The 10,588-nt window shown below is 53.8% G+C and overlaps 1 protein-coding gene and 1 pseudogene across 4 annotated transcripts; one reads left to right on the top strand and one right to left on the bottom strand.

Annotated features, from left to right (window-relative positions):
- The first annotated feature begins 301 nt into the window (after positions 1–301).
- LOC134367385 (heat shock transcription factor, X-linked member 3-like) lies at positions 302–1,997 on the top strand (annotated as a pseudogene).
- Positions 1,998–2,904: 907 nt separating this feature from the next.
- On the bottom strand, positions 2,905–9,867 carry LOC134366972 (EOLA-like protein). Of its 4 annotated transcripts, XM_063083581.1 has the most exons (6): positions 8,659–8,774; positions 7,735–7,787; positions 5,178–5,416; positions 4,590–4,723; positions 4,207–4,488; positions 2,905–3,375 (listed from the first exon to the last, which is right to left on the bottom strand). In XM_063083581.1, exons 5-6 carry the CDS (start codon positions 4,457–4,459, stop codon positions 3,152–3,154), a joined length of 477 nt encoding a protein of 158 aa, XP_062939651.1. In that variant the 5' UTR covers positions 4,460–4,488; positions 4,590–4,723; positions 5,178–5,416; positions 7,735–7,787; positions 8,659–8,774; the 3' UTR covers positions 2,905–3,151. The 4 variants fall into 4 exon arrangements, with proteins under 4 accessions (XP_062939651.1, XP_062939650.1, XP_062939649.1 ...); XM_063083580.1 differs by lacking the exons at positions 5,178–5,416; positions 8,659–8,774 and adding an exon at positions 8,781–9,867; XM_063083579.1 differs by lacking the exon at positions 5,178–5,416.
- Positions 9,868–10,588: the final 721 nt, after the last annotated feature.

Raw genomic sequence — 10,588 nt, 5'->3', positions numbered from 1 at the left:
GGGTCTGGCCCTGTGAAACCATGTGTCTGTCAGCACATGGGAGACTTTTCTGGGAATCTGAACCACCCTTTCTACACTTTTAGAAAAGAGAGAAGCTGAGGGGCCCAGCCACCGGATCCCCCCCAACACCTGGCCAGGGCTCAATCTCCAGACTGGCCGTGAGCCACCTATGTGACATCACATGACAAATAAAGACGATGATGACTGCAGCAGCTGGTTGCCCCCCCACCGAGATTCTAGAATCATGTGGACAGTATTTATTGGGCATCGCCACTCAGACTGAAGGCAGTTTGTACTTACTGGGACAGTGGTTAATGGTGTGGGGTACAAAGTGCTCCTGATGACAGTGTAGCCCATGGATAGTCAGGATACTGACGACAGTGAAACCGAGCTCGCCTCATCTTCTGGTGGAGAGCCAGCAGGCAGGGTCCCACCTGATCCAAACCTGGATCCCAGGGAGGTATCAGACAGCCAAGGTGACCAAGCCATGGGACAAGATGCAGACTCCCAAAATGATGAACAACCAGCAGATCAAAACCAACGTGCGTCCAGTGTGGAAGAAGACAGTGACCCCAGAACACTCTCCTTCCCGAGGAGGCTCTGGAAGGTCGTTGAGGATGACGCTTTCAAGTCTGTGCACTGCGATGATGATGGACACACTGTGATCATAGAGGAAGACCTTTTCCAGAGGGAAATTGTTCGCAGGAGAGGCATGGACAGGATTTTTGAAACAGACAGCATGAAAACCTTCATTCGCCAAATGAACCGCTATGGATTCAGCAAAATACGCACAAAAGCCTCTTCAGTTCGTTCTCCGGGGAACAAGAAAATTATGGTAAAGTAGAAAATATTCCTCTTACCCCTTTTCTGTTATTCAAACATTTTTACCGGATGCCAAGGTGAATGACATACTACAAGAGTTTCATTTGTGAGGACACCTTTTTTTAACATGAGCTATTATTTATTGAAATATCAAAATCTACACTTTGAAAGCAAAGAATTTTTTTTTTTTTAAAGCAAAGAATTTGATATTAAATTACCACTTCCTTAGAGATACTCTGTGGGTAGGAGTAGAGACTCTGAGAGCCAGTGAATGTCAAATGTACATACTGCCACCCTCACTTATGAATTGTTTCTCTCTAGTGAGGTCATGCTATAGGGCACAGTGACACTTCCAGCACCTTAAACATTTCCTTTCTCCATCATCAAATATGACCCTTGTGATTCTCGGGGAGAAAAGCAATGGACATCTAATCTCAGAGTGACTAACATGTTTCCTTTTGTTTCAGCTTTACCATAACCGCAATTTTCAGAGAGACCAGCCTGGGCTACTTGAGAACATTCACAGTAAAGGTGACCTTAGAAACACTGCTCTGCCTGCTACCTGTGCACCAACCCCAAAGAGAAAGAAGCTGGTACCTACGAGACAATCCCTATGAATCCAACACATTAACGCCAAGAAAGAAGCCAACAGCAAGTCCCAGGGGGAAGCCTCAAATGTCCAGGGACCCAGTAACCCTCAGTTCTCCATGTTCCCTGGGGGTACCCGGTCTAGGGGCAGTGTTGCTAGACATCCCCTATTAAATCATTCCCCTCAAGAGCCAAATGATCCAAGCGGGCGGGAAGGCATCTCTGTGAACGTTATGTTTGAGCCCAGGGCCAACGCGGGGATGAAAGTTGCAGGGGACTCGCTCCTCCTGTACCTCCTCATCCTCCCGCTTTACCCAGGCAATGGTTTCCCAATGACTCTGTATTACATATATTACTCCATTTGGATGGCTTCTCTCTTAGTAATGTCTCCCAGTGAGCTGCCCAACGACGAAGAGCAGGCGGGCTGATTACACACGTGCATTCTGTGAATAGTTTAAGGACAATCCAGGTCCCTAATCTCAGGCCACTGAAGAGTGATAAAAAGGGCTGTTTACTAATGGTGAACGCATTTTTGGTCTTAATAAACACAACAAAACCCCACGGTAGCAAATTAACCATGTAAACAAGACTTGGGACTCCCTGTCATTTCTAACCGTCTATACCACACGTCTCACTGACAGGAGGCTAAAGACCCTGCCCAGGACAGGCTTGGTCCCGGTTGTCCTCTTCCATTTGAGGCAGCAGCATTTCCACCCATGCAGCAAAGGATTTTGCTGGGGACTGTGGAGGGCGCGCCCAGCAAGATCTGATCCCCTGAGCCTTGCCTGCTGCTCAGGAGACAGAACAGCCTCACTCCTGACCTTGGGAGCATCACCTTACATTATTCCTGTACCTTGAAACAGGAGATTCCTTCCTCATCGCTGTCCCCACACTGTTGCCAGGAAGTTTCTGTTTCACAGCTGAGTGTCCCAACCCAGCACCCAGGGGCCGTCCAAAGAGGCTGCCCCATCTATCAAGGGAGGTACAACCACTATGTCCTGGCTCAGAAGAGACCAGCCACTCCATTCCATGCCTGGCGGGAAAACCCATGATCCTCATAGCTAACCACCACTAGAAACTTTGCTGGGAAATCACACACACACACACGCACGCACACACACACTTGTTACAAAATTATAACACTACTGAACACTTTGCAAAATTGGCCTCACTCAATGAGAGCTGTAAGTTGGGTCCTTTGTTTGGATCTGAAGAAGCTCTGTGCTGCAGGTGACACATGGGCTTCATGACTGCGAGATGCGTGTACAAGAGAACTAGAGTAATCTGGAAGGATGGAGAGCTGCAGGTTTCTAAGTCTGATGTCCTCTTCATCCTGGATGAGTCAGGCTATTGATGGCTGGTCAGTGTTGAGTAACCATTCAGTGCCTGGACCCACACTTTGCACAAGGTCACAAGGATGCTGTTCAAAGAGCTGATGAGTTTTGACCAGAACAAAGACTGGGGAAAAATAAGGGAGCCCCAAACACTTCACAGTTATGTTTGACACATTTATTTCTACAATCTACATTAGCAGGAACAAAATGACCAGCAACACCCACTATTCCCTTCTTGTAAGCACAGAAACCCGTTTCTGTGAACCTCATGTAGTGGGAAGCACGCTACAATGCAGGGGTAATTCACACTTAACCTGATCTACATGTACGTGAGCCAAGATGGCGAATCAACGGTGCCATGATATAGCTGGTTTCTCAGCTACATTCCTCTCAGGAGCCCACACACGTCACACCTTCTGTCCCAAAGGGATCAAGTGCTCTGGGATGTCAACCTGGAATATATCCTTTCCGCCTTTGCTAGGTAAGGGCTCCAGTAACCACCTGGGGTTGGAAATCACAGTCAGGTACTTCTGCTGCAGGTTGGTCAGGACAGCTTGCTTTTCCAGTTCCACAACCTCCTCAGGAGCTAAGTTTTCAGGACACTCCAAAGTTTCCCCAATGTCAATGAGCCCTGTGCACAAAGAGAGAAACACACAGGTGGTTTTCCCTTCCATAAACCAAGACCTGCTGGTGTGACAACTTGGTTATTCAAAATTATGGCCACTACAGACTTAGATGACATCACCAAAAGGACAAAAAGGGCAGCAGGGCCTTCTCTCTGAGCACAGATGATGAACCAAACATGTTCCAGATATCTGGGGTGAGGCAGAAGGAGGGCTCCAGAAATGAAGAGGAAAGGGCCTGCTCCTCTGTGAAGCCACACAAGTAATGTGCAGGTGCCAGCAAGACTGCTGAGGGTAGGAGTTTCAGAATAGAAGGGCACCAGCCACTGCCAGGGAACATGGAGGCAACGAAACGCTGAGGCAGTTCACCAGGGACAGGTGCAGATGTGGACCCCCCACCACCTACAGAGGTGAAGGGATTAGACCAGGGAGCCACTGGTGGTGGGGACAGGGCAGGCACATGAAGTCAGGCAGGCAGCCGACCCACACAATGTGCTGTGCTGCCTCTGGTGGTCTCTGCCCCACACACACGCTCACGCGCACACACACAAGCACAGCCCAGCACCACATGACATCACGGACCTGACCCAGTCTCACAGGTCAGAAGGAGAAACCGAGGTCCAGAGCAGAGAAATGATTTACCAGAAGTGATGCAAGCTGGGCCTGCAGACCCCAGCCCAGGGCCCCCTGCTGCCGCCTTCAAGGTGCGTTGCTTAAGAAAACCACAGCAAATACACCAACCACTTCAAGCCAAAAGAGAAGCCCCCAAACTCCCCAGCCAGATCCAGGTTGGCAGCTCTTGGATTCATCTGTACAACGATCGGCACATCGTCACTTACCAGCTACCACTCCTCGGCCAAACTTTTCCCCTTCCCGAAGTAAGGCCTGAATCTGAGCGGGCGTCATCCCGAGCCTCCCCTGCAGCAGCTCCCACCAGGTGTCATCTTCCCAGTCCCTGTGAGCAATGTGGATGGCGATGGTATGGTTCTGGTGGCTGCCCAGCAGGGGACGCCAACGTGTTTCCAAGGTCTTGACCCCGTTTAAGACAAAGCCAGCATAAGGCTGCCGGAAGGAGAGGCAACAGATCTTCATCTTCTGCAAGCTCTCTGGGCCTTGGTGGTCTGTGGTAACACAGAAGCTCATCACACACCAGTCCTCCAAGCTCACGGCAAGTGGGCCCGACCTTCACCCTGTTTCCCAGGTGCCCTGAATCCACACTGACCTCAATGGTTTACTGCATCCATCTGTCAGCACAGCAGGCCCAAGCGAAGACTGGGACTGGGAAGGCTGGGATTTTGGTGACTCAGATCCACCTGATAGAATGCTCAGAGAGCTCACGGACTATGACAGGGACAGCTAGAGAAAGGCACAGGCAGGACAGTGTGTGGTCAATGCTACGACAGAGGTCATCAAGTCCGAGGGGAACACGGAGGAGTGTGGGCTAGTGAGAGTCGGGGCTGGCCTTGGCCGTCTGGCAGCACACAGCGACAGTCCTGGGCTCTGCTTCTTCTCCTGCTGCCCTCCCCACACCCAGACATCCCCGATACTCTCAGCTCCCTGGCTGTGCCAGCCCCAGGCACCGCAGGCCCTGAGCTTCCTGGCTCCTACCCCACGGCTGCTGAGCACAAGTCCTTGGTATCCAACCTCAGCTCAGCCCTCGGAGTGACGTGTGACCACAGGTGGCCCCGTCAGCTGTCTCCTCTCGACTCCTTCAGGTGACACCCTGTTCAAGCCCCTTCCCCTGTCCCAGACCTGTGCCCTGAGAAAAAAATTATGAGAATGAGAACAACTAGCCCCAGTGCACACACACCTTCTATGTGACAGGCCCCGGGGTGGGCACGATTCGTGCATCATCGGATTTAATCCTCACTGCCAGGCCCACTCAACTGCTGAGGACAAGCAGTGCAGAGCGATGAAGCCAGGGCTCTCGACCACACAGGACCTGACTTCATGTACCTCCTGTCCTGGTCCCTGTTGCCTCTTTTTGTCCCCTGGCACAGGGTCCACTCCTCCTGGCTCAAGGACAGTGCAGCGGATGGAGCAAGGGCCCTGGGCAGAGAAGAGCCATGGGCCTGAAGACAGAAACTCTGGCCAGTCATTAGCATGTCAAAAAACCTCAGTTTCCTCGTAACCATGAGGTCAGGAGATGAGGCACTGAAAGCACCCATCCCAGTACCTGGTACCTCACAGGGCAGTCAGATGGTGGCTGCTCTTGTCATCATCGTCATCATCATTGGGACTGGGGCCTCATCCCCTGGGTCTGTACCACACCCATGAGCCGCCTACCTCCACTCTGCATGGTGCCTCCCCGTCCTTTCTTAAAATACACGCACTTAAACTCAGAATCTCCTATGATTCTAAGAAAACATGCCCACACTCAGGATCAAGGCCCTGCTGGGACGAGAATGCCTGGTGTCCACTCCCTTCCCAACCTGCAGTCCTGCCTGACTCTGCACCACATCTTCTGCCATCCTCCCGCTTCTCAGGTGAGCTGCCACTGTCAATCCCGCTTCTGTGTCTCACTCCAGGACCTGGGTCCTACCACTTTCCTCTCTCACTCAGAATCAGTACTTCCCCCTCTCCCACGAGGAGGTGATTCTGTTTCCAGAGGAACTTGCTGGCACACCCTTCATCACGTGAAGAAAGACCCTCCTCTGAGCCCACACGTGCCTCCAGCTCCTGCCAGATCCACCTCCCTTCCACCTCTGTAAGTGGCATCACCATCTACCTGGCGTTCCTGCCCCAGACCTAGCAGCACTCTTTCCTTCCTCTCTTTCCAACACCTGCCAATGTCACATGGCACCATCTCCAAATCCTAACCTGAATCCGATCTCTTTCTTAGTCTCCAAGGCCACAATCCCTGTGCAAGCCCTTCATGTCCTGCTGCCTTTTCACACAGTTCCCCGATCGGCCCCTGCCTTAGCGCTTGCCCTCTGCACCCTGGTGTCCACACTACAGTCATAGTGGCCTTGGCACAGGGACAATCAGATTATGTCACTCCTGTGCTCAGATTTTCCAAGGGATTCCCACCCCAACTACAACAGAATCCACACATCTTACAGGGGTCCCTCATGATCTGGCTCCCTGCCACAGCCGTCTGCTCTCCTCTCCCCTTTAGTGACCACCATGCAGTCACACAGGCTATTCTTCCCTCCCCAGAATATGCCATGTTTCTTCCTACTCAGGGCCTTTGCAGGTTCTTATGAGTTGCACGATGTCCCTTCAAACTTCCTGTGTTGAAGCCCTAACTCTGAGCACCTCAGAATGTGTCCTCATATGTAAAGATTGGGTCTTTACACAGGGGATCAAATAAAAGAAAAGTCCTGAGAGTGGGCCCACACACATATGACCCAAGACCAATGACCTTATAAAAAGGGAGCAATTAGAGACAGACATGCACACAGGGAGAAAATCATGAGATGAAGGCAGAGATCAGGGAGAAGCTTCCACAAGCCAAAGATTGCCAGCCACCACCCGAAGCTAGTAGACAGGGATAGAAGATTCTCATAGAAGCTAGTAGACAGGGATAGAAGATTCTCATAGCTCACAGAAACAAACCCTGCCGACACCTTGATTTCAGAGTTCTAGCCTCTAGAACTGAGACACAATAAATGCCCTTTGTTCAAGCCACCCGGGTTGTGGTACCTTTTTACGGACATCTTGGCAAACTACTACATAGGGGTAAGCTGTTCCCCAAACATATCTACAGGATACGGCGAGATCTTTCCACCAAAGAGCACATCAAGCAGGTTCTTTCTGTCTGTACATCTTCTTCTACTTTATGTTTCACTGCCTGTATGGCATCCCACTGTTAGGTGTCCCATAATTCACCTAACCTTTCCTCTACTGATGGAGAGTTACAAGCTGCTTCCCATTTTCTGACACTAGAAATATTACCACTAATGCTTGTTTTCTGATGACACGTCCAAGAGAATGCTTGTGTCGCATGGCATGCACATCTCACATGCCGATACACACCAGCAAATGGCCTTTACAGAGACTCACCTGTGTACACTCCATCAAACAACAGTGCCATGTCCTCACACTTGTTGACTCTGAGTGTCATCGTTCTGCTGATGGGTGACAGGATCACCCTTTTCCTTGGTTTGCGATTACTTAGGAGGGATGATGAATGTCCCCCACGGGGCCTGCCAATCTCCATTTCCTCTACTGGGATATGTGAACTAGAATGAAGATTTGCCTAGTTTCTGCCACTAAGTTTCTTAGCCAATCCTTTTTTCCTTATGCCACGAAATCTCAACAATCAGACATGAACTGTGTGGGTGGAATCCCGAGTGAGAACTGATGTAACTGTAAAGGCAAAAAGGGGGCCGAGTCCCCTTCCTGCCTGGTGCTGCAGAGAGTACCTGCTTTGTGGCCTGAGGAGGAAACACTCTTCTATTTGTCTCAGATTCTTCACCTGCCCAACGACAAGGGAGATAAGGAGAAAAGGTCATTAAGTACAAGATAGCAAAGCAGGCTTGTGGTACCAGGAAGGTATTGTACTCAGCTGGCATTAGAGACCAAGAAGAGCTAGCAGGGCCAGTCTTATGGGAAACACACTCGTGCACCTCACTAAGGGCTTGGTTTTGCTAATCATGCAGTGGGCACCTCCTCCCCTGTCTGTGTTAAGGACCACATGATGAATCGGCCAGCAGGGCAGAAAATCAGTTCAGTAAGTGGGCCATGTTCTTACAGCTGAGCACGCTGGAAGAAAAAAATGACACCGCCACTCACTCTGTCACAAGGTAAAAGCTAGAGGGGGAGGTGCACGAATCCCGTGTCCCTCAGTGTCATTCCGGGAAGTGCCACAGAGCTGGGCGGGAAGACTGTGGTCTCGGTGAGTTCATGACACAAGTGTCGAGGTGGGGTAGGTGTGTGTGGAGCAGCTTAGAAACAGGGAAGCTGTGAGAAGCTGGAGGGAGGAGGGGACAGGATAGGGCGGCCTCCGGCCAGCCCTGCATGAGTTCCCAGCCCCACAGCCCGGGAAACCCCTGCCCAGAGGCACCGTCCACGGGAGGCAAAGCTCATGGTCCGCAGCGGGACCGGTGGGTCTCACGGCCTCCACTCCCGGGGGGTCCTGCGAGTTCGGAAGCCCAGGGCCGACTCGGCCTCCGGCCCCGCGGCAGGACCGTCCAACACCTCCCCACGGCCCGGCGTGCCCACCAGCGCCAGGACGAGCGGCTCCCGGGCCCTGGCGAGGAGACGACGTGGGCCGCGGAGAGAGCGCGCCCGTCACGCGGAGGGATCGTCGCCCCCCGCCCCAGCCTCCGCACACCCGCGCTACCTACAGGTGCGTCTGGCGCTGAACTCGACCACGTACGTCCAGCCCGCGACGCCCTTTATGCAGGACGCATGAAGGCACGTACTCACGCGCGTGAGCACACCCATGCCTTACGCATTCCGTACGTACATATCCGCGCACGTAGGCAGCCGCGCACTACGTCCTCACGCACTTGCGTACGCACTGGTCGCTAGGAGACGCTGTTGCACGCACTGGGGCCTGAGGCGCGCAGGTAGGTTAGGCCAGGGCCAGGGGGTGGAGACCGGCGGCCCTGAGGAGTTGCTTCTGGAGGGAAGGAAGCAGGAGAGGAAGAGGAAGGGGCGGGATGGCGACGTCCTGCCAGACCGCTGGGGCGGGGCTGCGGGCAGGAGGTGGAGCCACGGGAGGAGCAGCGCGGGACCGCGTGAAGACCTGGGGGAACTGAGGAAGGAACAGGCTCAACTGTGAGAAAATGGCGGGCAGAGGCTGTAGAACAGAGCCGAGAGCACTGCGGGGCGCGGAGCTGAGAGCTGCGGGGGTCGGAGAGCGGTAGGGGGTGGAGCTGAGAGCAGCAGGAAGTGGGGTGAGAGAATGGCGGGAGGCGGGGCCGAGAGAGCAGCGGGGGCGGGGCTGAGAGCAGAGGGGAGTGGGGCAAGAGGCCCCGGATGGGGCGTGGGAACGTGCCGGGGGAATAGCTTGTGGAGGAGCAGCTGCTGCAGGAGCAGGGGGACTTATGAGGAAGAGCTGAGACCCTCGGGGTGAGGAGCAGGGCAGGGCAGTGGAAAGAGCTGGGAGAGCAGCTGTGCAGAAGAAGGCGGCTTGTGAGAAAGAGGGTGGGGGAAGCTAGTGCAGAGCTGTGGGAAAAGCTGACAGAGGAGCTGGGGCAGAGCTGCGCACAAGAGCTGGGGAGGAGATGAAGGCGCGGCTGTGGTAGTGGCAGGGTGGAGCACGGCGGGGCGTGGGAACGTGCTGGGGGAGGAGCTTGGGGAGGAGCAGCTGCTGTGGGAGCAGGGGGACTTTTGAGGAAGAGCTGAGAGCTGCAGGGGGACGAGCAGGGCGGACAGAAAGAAAGCTGTTGAAGGAGCTAGTATGCAGATGTAAAGATCTGGGGCATGGCTGCAGGTGGAACAGCTCCCCCCTATGGAAAGACTCTGGGGAGAAGCTGCTTGTACTGAGTTATGGAAGGAGGAGCTGGGGCGGGGCTGCCGGTGGAACAGGGCCCCCCTGTGGAAAGATTTGGGGCAGGAGCTGAGTGTACAGGAGCTGTGGAAGGAGGAGCTCGGGCAGAGCGGCGAGGTAAGCTGCGCTGTGAAAAAGAGCTGGGGAAGGAGTAGCTGGAGCAGAGCTGCAGAGCAAGCAGAGCCCGGTTGTGGAAAGATTTAGAGGAGGAGCTGAGTGTACAAGAGCTGTAGAAGGAGGAGCTCGGGCAGAGCTGCGAGGTGAGCAGGACAGGGCTGTGAGAAAAACTTGGGGAGGAGCTAGTGCAGTAACTGGGGAGGAGGGGGTAGGGGTGGAGCTGGAGGAGGAACAAGCAAACAGAGAGAGGAGGGTGGAGCTAGGGGAAGGGGAAAGACCTGTTGAAGGAGGTAGTACAGAGTTGGGGGACGGAGGAGCTGTGGCGGAGCTGCCAGAGGGAGCTTAGGCACTTGTGTGCTGCACCCTAAGGGAAGGGTCTGAATGGCAACCCAAGTCCTCAGCGACCTATCCCAACCCCAGTTTGTGGGGGAGGAGGTGAAGGCGGGGCGGTGGGAGGGGCAGGTGTGGAGCAGGGCGGGGCCACAGGAGGAGGATCTGGGGCAGGGCTGCAGGTGGAGCAGGGCCCCCCTGTGGAAAGATTCTGGGGGGAAGCTGCTTGCACTGAGCTATGGGAGGAGCTGTGAGAAAAACTTGGGGAGGAGCTAGTGCAGTAACTGGGGAGGAGAAAATGGAGGTGGAGCTGTTTAAGAAGCAGGGCGGAG

Source organism: Cynocephalus volans, chromosome X (assembly GCF_027409185.1).
Source record: "Cynocephalus volans isolate mCynVol1 chromosome X, mCynVol1.pri, whole genome shotgun sequence".
Taxonomy (NCBI): domain Eukaryota; kingdom Metazoa; phylum Chordata; class Mammalia; order Dermoptera; family Cynocephalidae; genus Cynocephalus; species Cynocephalus volans.
Note: the sequence above shows the minus strand (reverse complement) of the source record. Positions and strands in the feature narration are given on the sequence as shown.